This window comes from Nesoenas mayeri, assembly GCF_963082525.1.
Source record: "Nesoenas mayeri genome assembly, chromosome: 2".
Classification (NCBI taxonomy): Eukaryota; Metazoa; Chordata; class Aves; order Columbiformes; family Columbidae; genus Nesoenas; species Nesoenas mayeri.
In genome coordinates, this window is record NC_137543.1 from 66,348,785 (window position 1) to 66,367,267 (window position 18,483).

The window sequence follows — 18,483 nt, forward strand, 5'->3', positions numbered from 1 at the left end:
AGATGAAAGTGACTTTGTGGTTGGTGGAAGTTACGTATTGATGTCACACAGTTGAAAATGAGGGTAGCATGTTGCTGCTGTGGCCAGAACGTTCTCTTAAATTGGTTCCTGGTTTATGAGCAGAATCACTGGTACAAATGGAACGGTTTAATTTACAGTCCTTAGCTGTTGATTGCTCCCCTCCAGTAAGGTAACCAACGTCACATTCAGCGGTGTGTGCATGATGCTACATAGTGTATTAGTCAGTAGGCAAATTTGGTAGCAGTTTTCTATGTTCAGAGTATGCTGTTTTTTGTTGAAAAGTCTCTGCCATCCAGGGTGTTAATTCTCCTCGTTATCTCTTTCTCTTAAGGTTTGGACATCTAAGCGTGGCTCACATCTTGCTGGAGAACGGCGCTGATCTCAATGCACAGAATAAGTTAGGAGCCAGTGTCCTCACAATGGCCTCCAGAGGCGGCCATGTCAGCATGGTGAAATTGTTGCTGGAATCTGGAGCTTTTGTAGACAATTATGACCATTTTAGCACGAGCGTACTTAACAGCAGCAGAGATGACCTTCCCGATATCACTCCACTAATGGCAGCCGCTCAGCATGGACATGAGGCAGTGGTACATCTGTTATTAGACTGGGGAGCTGATTGTAATTACACTGTGAAGACTATGGGCTGGAGCCCTTTAATGCTGGCAGCTGTTAGTGGGAAGGTGAGCTTGGCACAGCAGCTCATGGAGAAGGGTGCCAATCCTGATCACTTGAATGTACTACATAAAACACCTTTTGAAATCTCTGTTGGCTTCAAACACAAAGACATGAAGGACTACCTGGAATCTCTCACAACGATCAGACCCCACGCAGGTATGGAGTGTTAGTTGTTTGTTTCTCCGTCTTGAAGTTTTGATTGCATGTTTGGAAATTGAAGGGATATTTTGTGTGTACATCACGTTCTTTATAATTTGTAACTAGCCTCCCTTGTAAATGTTTAGAGTGGGTACACCTACCTTGGGTGAGGCAGGAATGCCCAGCTTCAGCACATTTCCTCCATGTTAGCATGACGAGATTCCTGTCCTGCAATAAAACTCTTGTGAAACATTTTAGAATGTTTTAATGTTTTAAATGTTATCTGCATTTCAAACACGTGATCCAGATGCTCATTTAGGAAGAAAATTACAAAGGCTTACTTAAAACAGCTCTAAAGAATGGACAGAAAAAACAGAATTAGGATATCAAAGAAAGGGTATTGCAGACTCAAAACCTAATAGGTGTCAAATCTAGGCCTTGTAAGGAGGGACTGAAGAAGTTCAATCTGTCTAGTTCCATGGGGAAGTGGGTAAGAGGGGTGACTAATAAAGCATCCACGTTAAGGACAGGAAATCAAATACTGGAGGTCCTTTTTATATGGCAGCCAAAGGACAAAAAAACCCACAACGGTGAGTATAAGGTTAGAAGAACTTGAATGGGAAATAAGACACTGGTTTGTGGTGAAGCTTTGACCTGGAGTGACTTAGTAGAGGTGTGCAATGGTGCTGGGCATCACATACAAGGCCTGTGACATGCAGAAGGCCAAATGATGTTAAGCTAAAGGTTTCTTGTAGCACTCTCTGAATATATTAAACGTCTTTAAAGTCCTTTGGTAGTGGACTGTGTTTTCTAAGAAAACCAAGTATTAATGTGGATGAATAGTAAGTGGGCATGTCCCTTACTTTTGTTCCTTTCAGGAGAGGGGAATATTTAATTAACTTCAGGACATCATAAAATTTACAGGCAACCTCCTTCTTTCCTTGAAATGTGAATATGCCTGTTTGTGTGTGTACACACCAAAAGGGACACACGCCATGCTTGTGTATATACAAAACTAGATTAAAATAACATTATTTCAATGCAAATCTCAGTTAAAATGAAGTTAAGAAATGCTGGTTTTATGTTTTTTTAATTTTGCTCTGTAACATATGATTATGTACACTGAGACAGGAGAACGGGTAAAGAAACTTTTTGTGACCATGTAATTAAAGAATGTGTGGTGGTCATGTAGCTGTAGCCATGAGCGTAGAAGGACACAAGAAATCCAGGATTTTGTAGGTTGTATCTTGTATTAGGGCATCTGAAGGCTTAGGAAGGTGTGAGCAAACTTAGACTGCAACATTTTCCCTTCAGTTTTAACCAGTATATCCAATACCATCCACTCAACCAAAAGTACAGAATAGTATATATTGTGTGTCTTTACCAGTAAGTTTCCAATTTTTTTAATTACTAAACAAACTCACATTCTGTTGACGGTATTTTGTGTGTAATTTCCCAAGATTTTTGTCTTTATTGAAGATAAAGGTTAAACCTACTTGCTATCACCTGTTAGTTTGAAATGTTAATGAATTTAGGTCTAAAATTTTTTACTTATTGCAGATGTCTCTCCAAGATATCTTTCCAAATTAGGTTTTCTTTCTAGCTGGTTCTATAAAATAATGTTATTAATGTCTTATGTTAGGTTTGTTAAAAATATTGTGGATTTTCTTCCCTTTACTTCTCCAGAAGATTGTTTATGCTAACAGAAATGCATTAAATCTGTTCCTGAAATCAGACAGTTTAGTTGGCGCATTGTGTTGGATATTTGAGTGCAAATAAGTCATTTCAGAGGTTGAGACTTCATTCTGTATATGGCTGTTTGGGGACACTTTTCAAGGTGTTTGTGCTTTATGATTCAAACCAGTGTTGGGAGGTGCTTAACAGGAAGGTTTGGAAGAGCCGAACCTGGATTTTTCAGCTTTGGAGTGTTTGCTAAGAAATCTAAGGATGTGACTAGCTCTAGAACCAATCTTTTCCAGATGCTACCACCCATCCAGCCCTTCCTAGGGCTATTTTCAGTAACAAATGCAAAACTACCTGAAGTGGCCTGGGTATTGCCTGTGTTCTGTCCCTGTCCTTGCTTCAGCTCACTCAGATGACAGTCCTTCCTTCTGGAATTTCCTTGTGCTCTGCTCCCTGAAGCTGCGTCTCTTCTAGGCCTTTCACACCCCAAGTACGGAATCTGGTCCTTTCTTAAACTAGCCTTTTGAAATCTGTTTTCGCATTGTGAGCTCAGTTACTTCTATAATATCAGTGGCTGAACCAGGAGAAAATGTAGGACCCACAGCTCTATTTGCCAGTCTTGAAATAATAGTTTCTCATGGTTTGGGAGGGGTTTCCAGCAATAGTTTTTGTTTAGCATTTTCAAATTACTTCCTTTGCAGTCAAGCTATGAACATTAATATTTTCTGTATTATCATGAAAACGACAGAATTGGGCTCAGGAAATCTCTCACCATCTCATTTTTTTCCTTAAAATCTTTTTTAGCCCATTGGTTCTGTAGTGTCGGTAATGCTTTGGATGATGGGGAGGTTTTCCAGTGTGAGTGGCAGGTGCAAGATATGTCACTATTTTTTCCTCATCTTACATAGTGTCAGCAGTTTCAAAGCACTTTGAAGGCATGTCAAAGGAAAGATCCTTCACCAAAAATGCTAGAATTTGTAATAATTACAGTTCTTATTATAAGGATGATGATCTGGGAGCTGAAGGATATTTATTAATAGCAAGCTGTGTAGTTAAATCATCACTATTATTTTTGTGACCTTCAGAAATTAAGCTGGCAATACTGAAGAGGAAATAAAAATGGGACATCTTGTAAAACTCCTTTTGAGTCGCCTTTCAAAATGATCCAGTTCTCTGTGAGTGTTTGCTGTTACACAGAGGATTACATGAGACCACAGAACCATACTGTGATTCTTTGATTGATCTTTTAGTCTTCCAGGCAGGAAACATGTAAGTTTCCAGATAGAATTTCTTGATAGAGAATGGAAGCTGAAAGGCAAAAGCCTGTACCGATGCTGTGTTACAGTTTGTAGCTTTAACTCTGCATAGGCAACTAACTGTACAGGTATGTCATTCTTCCCAAAGGGAATACAAACGTAATCAGTGCTTTCTGTGTTCTTAATAAAGGTATGTCCAAACATGTGTTTTATAGTACCTTTATGTAAATTTTTAATAGTTTTTGCTATAAAAATGTTACTAGAAAGTCTTACTTTTTAGAAGATTGCTAATAGTAATATCTGTATTTCTTCCAGATACAGAAAAAAGGCAACCTGATGTGTTTCATGCTTTGAAATTGGGTGAGTACTGCCAAGACTCTTCTACCATGTCTGGTTCTTGTAACTTGTTGTGCCTTTCATGCCAAAATGGTGTGATTTAGTAGTTCCAGTTATTCCATGACTATGCTACCTTTAATATGATTTTTTTTTTTCCTTCCTGAAAAACTTGAAGTTATGACAACAAAAGTGCTAATTGGTGCAGAGTATATACTGGCCTCTGCCCCATATGAACATTGTAATTGCGTTTTACAGTTGCTTCAAGAAAATAATAAGTGTCCCAGATCTTGCCTGTTCTTTCATGAGCACACAACTAGTAAAACTGTTCCATGGCAAACATGAAAGAGCCAGTACCATCCTGTTGATTTAAATTTGGTCCAGGCTCTGATGAGTTGCAGCCGGGGCAGATGGCAAGCTGCTTTTTGGTTACCAGTTTTCCTGTGTCTTCCAGCACAGGAAAAAGTGCTGAAATGATGGATCAGGCTTCAGGCTCACTGATGGCTTTGTCATGGGAAACAGGACTATTCACTTTTTGCTGAGGCCTCTGGTAATGTCACAGGTCAGAAAACTCTGCGCTGTTTGCAATTTCTTTGACAGGTTGGAGAGATTCAGTACTTGAACCTTATCTGATTACTGCTCTTAAAATTGGTGGTTTACCATTTCTATATATTTTCAGCTATATGCTAGCACATTTAGCCTATTGCCAGCAGTCCTAGCTATATAGACAGTCAGAAAAAAATAGTCACTAAGTAGTAAAGTTCCTGATGGATCTATTTAATTTTTTTTTCAAATATTGGAATCTGTCATTCTCATGTGAGTTAAATATTCCATCCAGTGAAGTTGTGAGAGGTATTCCGTGAGACTTAAGAGGTTTGTTTCTTCTCTAGTCAGCCTGCCATTAGTTGGGACTAAGATGCCCCAGACAATGAGGAAACATTGGTAATACAGCCTTGTGCATGTGTTGGACCTAATAATCGTTACTGGGGCTGTGCCTTCTGTGGCATAGAAAATCTGGTCATAATGCACTGAAAGCTGCCTTTAACCCCCCCCACCCCAACTGTGATATATGCGTAGAGAATACGTAAACTTTAGGATTGAGCACAGCTACCTCTCATTTCAGCTTTTATGTCCAGGTGCCCACTCCTGACTGTAACATAAAGCCTTTGGTGTGGTTCACCTTCTTTCTTTCAACAGGGCGCTGCAACCTGCAGAGAGCTCCAAGTTAGCAACTTTCACAGTTTCTGATGGATTTTCTTAAAATCAACAATTGTCTTCCAAGTTTTACTGTTACACCATTCCTATTGAAAAGTTAGAGGTGTGTTTTAAATGATCAAGCCTGGCCTTAGTCTTCAGATCCCATCCTGGTTTTGGTGCAGCAGTTTAACAGTTGTTTTTTAATTAACCATCATAAGTCACCATCTCAGGAACTTTATGGTTTTTCAGGCTGCCAGAGCTGGAAATGGGCAGACATAGTAGAGGAGGAGAAAGAGGTGATAGGTAGCAATACGGGGAGCTCTCTCTTAAATGTCAGCTCTTCACATACAAGCTACCAAAACCTCTTCCTAGGAAGGCTTTGAATCTGTTAGATTTTAGAGAGTTCAGCTGCTCTTCTTATATCCCTGCGACTTTTAGTTTGAAATTTATAAATGTTAGTTCTGGGTCAGAAGGAGTCTTGGGGGGAAGCCAGATGAATGCTGGTGAACATACTGATTTTTGGCTATGGATGGCAGCACTGCTAAAAAACCCAAATCACTAGGTTAAGAGGTGTCCAGGCCAAAGTCAATTCTGGAGTCTCCATAGGTTCCAGGGTTTCAGTTTAACAAACTCTGTGATGCGGGTCTGTGTTTAAAAAACCACCTGCTATCTTTTACTAAATTGGGACTTAAAAAAAGTAGTTCCATGCTTTTATGTCTTTCCCGTTCCAAGAAGTTAGCTGAGTGCCGCGGGTGGGTGGTAGTTTCAGTGAGTGTGTTCAAGTGCCTGCAGGGATTGTCTGGGATTCTGGCTGGCTTTCCAAGGAAAATGTTCATGCTTGTGATTGAGTGGAAGGCAGCTCCTGTCATGAAGCAGTTTAACATCTGAAGTTTTTTTTAAAGATGAGATTCTTTTCAATTTGCATGGCAGTTGATGATTTGCTTCTTCTTGCCTTTGTTTTGATGGTCGTACATATTCAGTCACACAGGTGTTTTTTCCTCTTAGTTTCTTCCCTGCTTTTGCCTACCATATGTCATGAAAAAAGTAAGAGAGTTGGGTGAACTTTCTGCTTACGATGACCCTGATTATGTAATACATTTTTAAAAAGTGCTTGTTCCTACCTTTATTAAGATTTAGAAAACAAACCACAGCCTAGTTAAAATACATTTTTGTATTTTTTTTTTTGTAACTTTGACAAGAACTCAGTGACTACCAGCCTCTTTATGTGGGAATTTGAATTTTAGGTTCACTTTTAGAGAACTATGAAGATGACAGGAATAATGCATGACTTTTGAGTAAAGAATGGGGAAGTTTTGCATTGAAGATTTAGTTTGAATATTGGAGACAGATTGAAAAAGTAAAAAACAACCTTTCTGAATATAAGAAAGTTCATCACCGGAATAGATTAATTAACCTTGGGAGGTTGTGGAATTGTAACAGTAGATGTTTTTAGAATCAGTGAACCATCTTTGTAAGAGGAACTTACGGGTCAGTGTGACATAGGGCATTTATCTGCCTAAGGCAAGGAATGGCCTCCACCACCTCTCAGAGTGCCTTTGTATCCACTCTCTTTGGTTCTAAAATTGTTGCTTTCTGTGATATCAGCCTATGGAAATGAAACAGGGATCTTCGTCCTGCTGAAGAACAAATCATGTTGTTTCAGCATCATCAGTTTTCCTTGTGTGACATGATCTTATGATAATTTAATATAAATATTCCCCACTCGTATCTTCACATGTGGGATGCACTGCAGTTTTTACAGACTTTATAGCGTAGTTGTTCATTTCAGAAAATGATTCTTGTTATGGGATTGCACTGTAAGTGTACAGATAGGGAAAATGAGGGAAAACAGTGCTTCCTGCTTATACTACAATTCTATGTAGCCTGGGAAGATGTACTAATCAACTAAAAGACCAAAACTCAGCACAGATATTTAGCTTTACTGTTGCTATTGCTCTAGTATATTAGTTTTTTGTTTGTTTGAATTCCACCAAATGTATACCAATGTCAGCAAATCAAAATACATATTAATTCAGTGGCTAAGAAGTTCTCTGTTGCTCATGTAGATTATGTTTTATCACTGTTTTACAGGAAACTTTCAGCTGGTTAAAGAGATTGTTGATGAAGACCCAAGTCAGGTCAATATTACCAATGTTGATGGTGCGTCTCCATTAATGATTGCAGCTGTGACTGGACAACTGCCCCTTGTTCAGCTCCTTGTTGAGAAAAATGCTGATATTGACAAACAGGATAACGTTCATGGCTGGACAGCACTCATGCAGGCCACATACCATGGGTAAGATACATGCTTGCTTTGGGTCTAGCAGTAGAGAAGTTTCATTCTTCTTACATTCCAACAGAAAAAAATATTTTTGTTACTGATTCTGGAAGCAGAAGAGTCTTACAAGAAATTGAGAGACTTGTGACCTCAGTTTTCCATGACTTGCACTGCCCTCGGCTTTTCAGAGCAGACCTGAGTGCCGTTTGGATTTCAGAATGAGTGACACATTTGGGAACTTGAATCTTGCGCAGCAAATGCTGGGAACATAGTGCTCCAGGCAGGCACTAGTTCCTTTGGTGCAGATTTCAGCTTCCATCCTTTGATGGTTTTAGTGATTTGTATGATAATATCACCTCCTGCCAGGATTGTAGCCCTACATCATTTTGTTAAACTTTGAGGCAATCACCCTTTAATGTGCCATATTTTCCAGTCTTAAAACCATTCTTATGTTCCCCTATTCGGCCTTTAGTTTTCATAGAGTTTTCTGAAAGGTGCTCACTAGAGAACTGCTTGTCATTTTCTCTGAACCTATTTTATAAATGCAGATAGGAACATAAAATCTTGTCAGACCCTAGAAATTGGCCTGGTACTTCATATGTGATCTCTGCCATATACGTGGCATTGTCTGAATACATGATATTTAGTTTAGGAAGGTGAACTTTTCTCCATTGTTGTAGGTGAGGCCCTCAGGAAGGTGAAGATTCACTTCACTGCCTGGTAATGCTCACATTATTTGTACAAATCCAGATATTCTGCTCCAGCTTTTATTTTTACTCAACCAATCTCATTGGGCTATGAAAGTGAAAGAAAGCGGGGATCAAATTGTCATCGCTTGTCTGAAAATTTTCTAAAGTAGTTCCTGGGACCTACATAAGATGAGATACTCTGCTTCCTCACTAATGCAGTACTGCTAGTCGTAATTGGCATTTCACAGAAGTACCTGAAGGTGTTTTCCTTCAGCAGCTACCCCAGTGCACAGCTGGAGTAGAAGCAGTAGCAGAAGGTGGTGTGCAGGGTTGCTGGCACATCCCCTTGCTAATACTCAGGCGCTTGGATGTGGAAGTACAGAGTGTAACTGCGTGCTCTGTTCAGATACAGCACTTTCAGTTTCCTGGAGGACTATGTTAAAAAAATTCCTTTCCCTATTATATCAATCAGTCTTTATAGTATGAAAGCATATTAACTTTGTTAATAGTTTTCTCTGTAATAGCAATTGGAATACATTTATTAGGACACTTAAGGTTCGAGGTAGAAGAGTTTTACTGGGGCCTTTGGTATTGTTCATGCTTAAGTAAAACAAACTAAAGGACACTAGCTCAGTGGAAAGACCAGAAGGGACATCCCAGTCCTGAAAAAAAAGACTTGTCTTCTTAGAAGCTTAAACCTGTCCATGAAGGATAAAGATACCTCTGGACAGCCAAGATAATGCCAGTGTCATAGGCCCTCTAACATGTCTTTGAAATCCTCCCAGTATTGTCTGGCATCATAGATAAATAGTGGTAGCAGGACTAACTCCTGGGACATCTGGATCAATCAACAAGCAGCAAGAATCTCGCAGAAATAGAGTTGTTTTGCAAAAAAGTTTTATTATGATTCATCATTGGTAGTGTGGCTGTTAGTGATAAGTCAAATTGTGTTGTACCTAAATGCTTGAAGGGTACAAGAACCCTGTGTAAAACCACATTTGAGATGCTCCAGTTTTCTACTTTGCATGCTATCTTTTCTCCTTGGTTGCAACAAGCCAATTGTGAGTTTTCATAACAACTGGAAATCTAGCCTCTGCAGAGCCTCAACTTACCCTTTCTCAGGAGCAACAGTGATATGGAGGGTCTCTGATTTGAAGGAGGAAGCAGGCAAGGTCTATGTGAGCCAGGGGCACTAAAGAATTGTTGTCTCCCTGTGCCCTGAAGGTGCAGGACCTGGCAAGCATGATGGGGGGATGACGCAGTTTTAAGGAAGAGAAGAATAGTAACGGGAAGTATGCAGAGGAGCTGTGGTGGCAATAAGCAGAATTTTTATTTGAAGAAAGAAACATTCCTCCTCCATTTTAGGTTGACTTTATCTGGAGTGAGTTCAGAAGTGAAAGCTTCATCTGTATGATAAGCAGTAATGCTCTGAAATGGAGAGGTTGAGATCTGTTTGTCAGCCTTGTTATTAGAGTTTGCAGTCACCTGTTGCTACTTAACATTTTTGCTCATGTTGCTCATGGATGTCAGAGTTTGTTTTTATGCAAGGTCAGTCTCTGCTCAAGAGGAGTTCTGTATTAAACATATTTTCCCTAGCTTTGTTGTCCATTCATTTATTTCATAAGCTGAATTACAGCCTTGTTTTTAACTCCTGGGGCCAGTCCTGCTTATTTATTCAGGTGTGTGAGAGGGGAGAGGGACTAATGGGAATGGGATGGTGAGTTCCTTTTATGCAACTAGCTTTTATGAGCTTTTGTTGGAAGATGTTTGTGTTGGTTATTATTTAATGCTGATTGTTTTTGCATTTTAAACACTTCAAGGAACGGATAATGTGCTTTCTCAATTATGTAATTTATGTTTCTAATGAAGTGAAGTACTGTTTGATGTTTATAAATTATCTTCAGCCAATTTGGCTTTTCTATGAGCAGTTTCTTACCTGTTCTGAATATGAAGTTGAGTTGAAATATTAGTGATGGTGTATGATGACTACTGGACTGACCTTTGTGTTTCCATCTGCTTTTTTGCCCTAGGCATGAATAGCCTTTCATTGGGAAGGTGTTTGGCAACAAATTCCAGAATCCATTCCAAAGGGTCAGCTTAAAGAAACTGACTGTTCAAATCAGTTTTTTTAGGCTGACTCTCTGCGTGTTGATTAGTGTAATTCATAGTAAGTAAACAGTGACTGACAATGGAATCATGGGAGCTTCTGAATAGCTTGTCAATAACTTTTAGACATGGTTAGCTATAGAAAAGGTAAAATTCTGATCTCTAGTTGAGGAGCAATGGTATAAAAGGATGAAAATGGATTATTAGGGTTTTCTTTCTTGTTTGATGTTTTGCTTTTTGACATGAGTGATGCCTTTTTTTCTTCCCTTAAAGAAACAAAGATGTTGTGAAGTATTTGTTAAATCAAGAAGCTGATGTCAATCTTCGTGCAAAAAATGGATACACAGCTTTTGACTTGATAATGCTGCTCAATGATCCAGGTATGTTATTTCAAAGAGCACTGAGAAAATGTAGAACATAAACATTCCTTCCATTCTAAAAAATGCATTAAAATTGCAAGAAAGTATCCTCTCAGGTCCAGGCTGGACTGGACCAAGAAAGGACACTGTCTGAGAATGGTGAGATTTGAGTTACTTGCTTAATAGTTTTTTTATGGGATAATAGATTTTGTGCATTCCTCTTACTTTTATTTTTAAAAATGCTCCTAAATGTGTTGTTTGTGTTACCAGAGCCAGTTCAGTGGCATTTGTTGACTGTGGTGGCCCAGGTATTCTGTGTGTCATTAGCACAGAGCTATCGACTGGAGCTAGAAATTTCCACTCAGTAAACAGCAAGCAGTAAAGGGACAGGACAAAGAGACTGCAGTCAGAACAAAACTAGTGAAGTCCTGGCTGAACTTCTCACTAGGTCTGTGAAGGCTGAAAATAAATCACACTTCAGGGTTCAGGTTGTTTTTATGGGAGTGCATTAGAAAAATACAGCATGTTTTGGGGAGACTTCAATGAAACAAATTTAGTTTTTGTTGTAGCTTGTTTAACTTACGTAATTTGTTATTTTTAACCTTGCCTGGTACCTGACTGGTTTTATCTGAAGGCAAGAAACACTACTGCTGATGGAATTAATGTTTGTTTTCTCTGTATTTACTCCTATGGTGCTTTTGTTCACTGGTGGATACCTTTTCTTTGTCAAAAGTAGATCACCAATAGTATGAAATTTTAGAATATAAATACAGTGAATTATTTTATCTTACAACTAACTTATACGATAGAGTAGTTTGTCTTGTTACCTGTCTATATATATATATATATGTATGTATATATAGGTTAGTTCTGTCTGCCCTTCTGAAAGCCTTTCCTGACTTCTGTATAAAATACAGACTTACAGAATATTTTTTGCTTCCCTGTCCTCACCTCATGCTCCTTCTTTTTTTCTTCCTCGTCCTTTCTTTTTTTCTTACCTTTTTTTGTCGACTTTTTTCTTACCATTTCTTTTCAGTCCCTTCGTTGTCCAGGCTGACCATCTCCTTTCTCTTTGGGATTTAATTTCAAGCTTCTTTTCTGCAAACTACGCTTGAAGAAAGAATATTCATTTTTCTCTACTCTCTTCTGTGTCAGGTGAGAAAAGGGAGCATCACAATATCTTTCTTAACTTCTACAAAGTGCGTGAGGAGACAGTTCACTTGGTCACACATGACTGATTCTGACTGAATATCATGCTTATGTATATTGATAAATACCTTTAGAGTGATGGTAAGACTGAAGCCCACTCTGTGGGGAGAAGGTATGGGAAACATAGGCCGAGAAATAAGGTTTTAGGGGTTCGTCTGCTTTATGTTTGAGAGGTAGATCAACTACTATTTATATGGAGTATATAGGGCAAGTGTCAGTGTATGAGTCATAATTTCGGAAAGCAAAACAAATTAAATGGTGTCTTAATTTGTTTTCTTTTAGACACAGAGCTTGTACGATTACTGGCATCAGCATGTATGCAAGTAGGCAAAGACAAGAATAAACTGAACAACAGATCGTCTTTGCCTTGTTCCAGAAGTAGGCAATCCTTAAATGTCCCAGTGTTGCCAGATGACAAAGGAGGTCTAAAGGTAAATATATTTCCTCTAAATAATAACCAGTGTGTTGTTTCCTATAGTGTATGATGCAGAGAAAGTAATTGCTAAGAAGTACTTTGGATCTAACATGTAATTTTTTTTTCGGGGGTGAGACTGACCAGGGGAAGTGGTTCTGAATTCCTTGTTGACAATACTGCCTGGTTTTATGAAATGAAGCATAGGTTCAGCTTTCTTTTTGTCAGATGGCAAAGCAAAGGGAGGACTTTTAAAGGAAGAGTTCTTATCAAATCATTTCAGTGGCTAGAGGTAGATCTCATAGCTAAGTAGTGGAAGATACAACGTTCGTAAGTTTGGAACTGGATTTCTGTTATGATGATCTTAATTTTAAATCTGCCTTTAAAATGTACTCCAGTTTTAGTAGACTTCTCGTACCCACAGCTAATATTTTTTTTGTTCTTTGAAATCAAAGTGGATGTGTTATGGGGATTTGTTTTTTCAATTATGTCCTTTCAAGTTAAGCTTTTTGGGCAGTAAATTTTCAGATTTTCATCTTTAAGGCAAGGGCGATTACATATTTGCCTTTTGCCTCATTTCTTTAACTTCTTCCATCCTCTTAACTTATCTTGAAGATAATTAGTATTTGTTCAGAGGTCGTGTTGTCTATGATGACTCTAGGGTAATTTTAATCAGCCTTGTCTGGTTTTAATTTGTGTTAGCTTATTTGAATATTTTTAGTCTGTTAAGCAAATGCACACGTATTTCTACCTTCCTCCTGTTAATGGTATCCACACTAAAATATCTGATCACAAGTAGATGGCTTTTGAAGTTCAAAAAAACTCAAACCCTTTTCTGTCTCCTGTTTTATCACTTTTGTTATTAACTGGTAGACCTTTTCTTTTGTTGTGTGTTTCTTTTATTTGTAATTTATGCATAATACAGGCCCTTGTTCCTTTACCTACAGATTATGTAGTGGATAAGCATGACTTGAAAACAAAGTTCTGCTTCTTCTATATACAAAAATTCTATTTCCTCTCCTTCCTTCCTGTGCTTCTTCAGCAAGTTATTCTCTCAAGGTCAGTATTGGAGCAGTGTGAAATATCACATTCAGTTTCTTTTTTAGATTAAAGTTGTTTGAGGGCAGAGATTTCCAGTTCTTCCCCTTACTCTTTCGTTCCTAACATTGTTACTTCTGTCTAAAGTATTTCTCAAGTGGCAACACCATTTTTCTGGTCTTTGATACTATTGTTTTCTCCCCTCACTAGGTTTCAGCCTTTTGACAGGCACTATTTTTAACCACAAATGCGTTTTTGTTCCTTGGCTGCTTCAGTGCGGCTTAAAGCCTTTTATTCCAGCTTCCATACATGTGTGATGTGGTAAGGTATATGGAGAGGCCACAACCCTGCAGCAGCAGCAGATTGGAAACTCCAGAGCTCAGACCACCATCACTTTGAATACCAGAGGTCAAGATGAACCTCTGCACTATCACGCCATTCTTGTCCAAGAGCAGTAGTTTTTATATGGTAGCAGAGTGGCTGTACTTACTCCATGTTGGCTTAGTTTGTGGCGCGGGCGTATGTTAAGGAAGCAGAAGCGCCATAAAGAAGGGTAGCAGAAATGACAGGTACTTAGAAGTTATCCTTTTGTTCGCTGAATGTATCTTACTCTTGAAATAAACCAACCACATTGTTCAAGCAGTCTCTTTTGTGTACTCATTGTGCTCTGTATTAAAGCTAGATGGATTTTTTTGCCCTTTCAGTTTGTTTTGGAAGGTGGATAAATACTGAACTGTGTGGTTTTCATTGCTTTCTCAGAACTATTAGTCTCTCTTGCCTTTTTCTGTCAGGTCTTTGTTGCTGATAGTAATGTAAATCTTTATTAGTTATGACTCCAAAGAGATACAAAGGTCTGAGAACTCTATCCATTACTAATGCTTTGTGCAGATTTAAAATCTCATTAGTGATCATCTGTTAGAAGGATTGATTTACAGGGAATAAGTTTACAGTTTATATTACTTAGTCCTACTGTATGACAGTTGAGTCGACATATATCAGTAAGCAGTTGAAAAATGTTAGATGAAAAGAAGGGAGGATTATGTATGGTGAGGAGGAATGGCTAAGAATAAAAATTAGACTAGGAAAGTGTGTTATCTGAATTGGTTATCACATAAAGCTGCTGTCGTGAAGTATCATCACTTTTACATTACTTTATTATTTTTTTAGAGTGTTCCAGAAAGGAAGAAGAAGCTTTACTAAGAAATAATCAGAAGATATTTATAATCTGACTCACTTACCTACAAGCCACATAATCATTAATACAGATTGTATAGGTCTTCTCAATGTAGCCTATAGGTCTTTTATAGTCTAGAGCAGTAGCCTGCTAAATACTAGAAGCATCTTGCACTGTCTGCCTGTAAAAATGCATGAGTCTGTAAATACTTGGGTACATTTTATTTTGAGCAAAGGTGGTCCTCTTGTATAACAGTCTCCACAAATGTGTCACCTGTATGGATGAAAGTCATAGGTGGAGTAGAAGTGCTATGGTTTGTGTTGTTTTCACAACTGATTTTTTTTTTTGCTTTGCTCTTTTTCAGTTTCTAGTCTTTCCAGTCTAGCAGGGTTTAAGTTATCTATATAGCAGCACTATGTTGATTGTGGATCTTTAGTTTGACAAGAATATTATCAAAACTCTTCTAGTTTGAAACTGATTTTGAAAATCTTAAGGAGAGGCTGTCATGCAGATCAGTTAAACATCTATGCACACCTCTTAAAAGCAGAAAACACATGCTGGTTTATTGATGCCAGAGAGTGTCAGAATGGACTGTGAAATCAGAAGTTAACGGGAAGATTATATATTTTCCATATAGCTGTAAAAATTTACTTTTCAAATTGCCCAAATACTTTTATCTACCTGGTCTTTCCAGGTAGTGTGGAAAAATACCGTAAGGCATTTGCCAGATGAAAAATAAGGAAAGAGATTAATCATATGCGTGCAAAGTACGATGAAGCATTCTATTGATAATTGCAAACCACTTTATTGTTTTTTATAGTTTATCTCAAAAACTACTTGACAGATTTATCACCGCTATAAGGTTTACTTAATTGTACATTTCTTTCCCTCTTTTTTTCTTTTAGTTGGAACTAAATTGTTATGTCTTCTTATCAATCTAGTCCTGGTGGAGCAGGATGTCCAATCGATTCCGCAAGTTGAAGCTGACTCAGACATTGCGCCATGGATTTCCTCCCAATCAGTTCGTGCCTTTTCCTGATGAGCCTGAGCCATCCTTAAGTTCCACCATAAAAGCAGTTTCACAGAGTGATATGGACACCTCTGGAAACCTCGATGCTGCTACAGCTCGGATCACAAATAGCAAAGCTAGTGGTAAAGCCAGAAATGTCGTATGGGAAGTGACTTCTCGTGGGATAGTCAAGATAATACTATTCCTAATTTGTTGATTTAGTTTTTATTTAGCTTAACGTAACTGAAAAGATGCGTAATTTATTTCATCTACATACTTTGTAGTATGTAGCAAGAGACATGTTTGTACTTCTGACTTGATCATGCTGAATGGTGAGCGCAGCATCGTTTAAGCAAAAAAATACTAATATAACAATCTTATTGTTCTGTAGCAAGCACTATTACATTGGACAGTAGAGAGGAGCCACTCAAAAGTTGTTAGTATCTGTGATAAACTCATTTATATAATGAAAACAGATTTGCTTAAATAAATAATTATGAGTGTTTCTAAGTGCTCCATTGGAAAAGCCCAAATCATAAAGCACATCTGCTGAAATTGTACAGCTCTCCATGCAAAGCCCCTGCAGTTTGTGATGTGATAGGACTATTGGCTTAACTATAATTTAGGTACATGACAGTGTTACTGGAAATCTTGGTTCTGTATGCTTCCTGATGTTGAATATTTGAAAACAATAAGCTATACTTGAGAACAACAGTAGGAGAGTGTAAACAAAAAAACGTAATTTATGTATTTTTCAGGTGTAAACACTGCAAAAGGAGGAAAGGATGATGAATTATTGACAACTATGGTATGTCAGTGTTTTTGATGTGTTCAGCACAATTCAGAAAGTCATGCAGCTCCCATAATTTTGTTTTTTTACCTTCTATCTAAGTCACCATTAGAAAGAGACCTATAATTTCTTGATAGTCACTAGACAGGAACAGACAGGCTGTGATACATCAATAGTTTTTATACTAGGAAGTATTGCAAGTACTATGGTATGGAAGCTGTTCACAAATACTAACTATTTTCAAGAGTTATCTGTACCTTTGGATGGTGAGCAATGGATTAGTAAAATAGATGGAACAGTTGATTAGTGGCTGACAAGCTGTATGCTGTGGGGAAGACATGGCTGGAGCATTTGCTAGTAGAAGCAAACAGCAACCATTAAATATTTAGTTTGGGATGTTTATTTGTATTATTTTATTTCTTTTGTTATGTTGTAGCTTTAAATTCCCTACAGCTTACACCCTGGAGACATCATTAAATTTGGCTGGTTATCCTTTATGTTCTTTTTTAAGAAGATAGAGTAACTTTTAATTGGACTGAGTGACAGAACTCCAGGGAGCCAAATCAGTTATGTTGATTTTTTTTCTCTTTCTGGAGAACACATGCAGCAGGAACAGGCAGTTGTTCACTGTTTCCAGGTGTCCTGTCTGGGAGTACGGAGAAGATAACCTTGTCATTTCTTTGAAAATTAATTGTTAGCAGTTGTGTTAAAACCAATTTGAAGTAAGATTCAGCCCAATTAAGGAATAGTTTCTGCTACTTAATGAACTATACTCGTTGTATTAAATGAATGAGTGTACAGACGGATGCCAGAATGTCCATGAGATTCTCTCTGTTATTAAGTGTCGTACATCCTCACAAATACCAGTTTTCTGTCTCAATCCCATCTTTTTATTTGACTTACAATTTTGAAACTGTATCATCAGCTCCCAGTAATCTTTCTTAAAAAAAGGCTCTTCTCTTTTTCCCTTTCTTTGTTTCCCTCTCTCAGTTGAGAAGCAGTGCTCCATTCACCAGGCTGCCCAGTGATAAACTGAAAGCGGTGATACCCCCTTTCTTACCACCCTCAAGTTTCGAGCTCTGGAATTCTGACCGAACGCGACTCAACAAAGATGGAAAAGCCGAACAGATGAGAACAGCCTGGCCACAGAGAGCGATCAAGCACGATTTTAACAGCAGTGGAAACTCTGATGTAGTAAGCAAACAAAATTTGTGCGAAAATAGTGTTATGTGCAGGCCATGCTGACTGGTGAGCCACACTGTGTTTCTGATTAGAAATGGCTTTAAACACACTGTTTCGGTAATGTCTTGTAATTTTAAGCTCTGCTGTTTAAGAACGATACACATCTCTATTGAAGGAACATAAATGGAACAAAACTTTTGTATTAAATGAAATCACTTGTTCACTGTTAACCAGAATAAAGTCAAGCCCTAACAAATCTGCTGCAAACTGGTTAAGTGGCTGCTGGTTCCACCTACATATTTTAGTTGCTAAAGTGGGTACCATCATTGAAGTGTGGCAGACACTGCTCTAATTTGGAAGAAGACTAGGGGCAGAAGAAAAGAACCAAAGTTTCTCAGTTTTTAGGACTGAGTGGGGAGGGAAGAAATATCAGTGAGACATAAATATACAGGCATAACATTCTGGAATATTAGTTATAGGTAAAATTGTAGCAATTAGTAATCAGGTGAGCTTGAAGGCGTACAGACTTAAGGTGCAAGAAAAAGTCTGAATAAGTTATATTTTTTTTTAATAGAACGAGTTCACCTGATTCTACAGTGTTTTTAGTGAAAAAGCAAAAACAAAAGGAAAGTAGCTTATTTGTATTGAGACAGGAATCAGAAGAAGCATGATAACCATTGCTTCCCTAGTCAGTAGGAGAAGAAAGAGAAAGAAGTGCTTACTCCCTTGACTTCAGGCTGCAGTCACCACGTATAGAGAAGAGTTTATTTCACTAGTCCAGAACTGTACTTTTGGTCAGTTCTAGAAATGGAACAATTATGACAATTAGGAGGAATTTTTTTGGCTTCCTTTTTGAAGTGAAAGTTAGCTAAATAATGGTAGAAGTGATTTAGGTGGAATAAGGTGGAGTATTAAAAGGGAAGTAATAGATCAT

General features: G+C 38.1%; 1 protein-coding gene across 1 annotated transcript in view; it reads left to right on the forward strand.

Annotated features, from left to right (window-relative positions):
- ANKS6 (ankyrin repeat and sterile alpha motif domain containing 6) overlaps nucleotides 1-18,483 on the forward strand; it is a gene marked incomplete at its 5' end in the record, with an annotated part of 34,231 nt that overhangs the window by 3,066 nt on the left and 12,682 nt on the right. Inside the window, 8 exons of the mRNA XM_080339119.1 lie at nucleotides 353-852; nucleotides 4,089-4,133; nucleotides 7,395-7,599; nucleotides 10,650-10,756; nucleotides 12,227-12,375; nucleotides 15,510-15,720; nucleotides 16,336-16,385; nucleotides 17,358-17,561. Of these exons, the coding sequence (XP_080195245.1) occupies nucleotides 353-852; nucleotides 4,089-4,133; nucleotides 7,395-7,599; nucleotides 10,650-10,756; nucleotides 12,227-12,375; nucleotides 15,510-15,720; nucleotides 16,336-16,385; nucleotides 17,358-17,561 (1,471 nt within the window). The remainder of the gene's footprint in view (nucleotides 1-352; nucleotides 853-4,088; nucleotides 4,134-7,394; nucleotides 7,600-10,649; nucleotides 10,757-12,226; nucleotides 12,376-15,509; nucleotides 15,721-16,335; nucleotides 16,386-17,357; nucleotides 17,562-18,483) is intronic.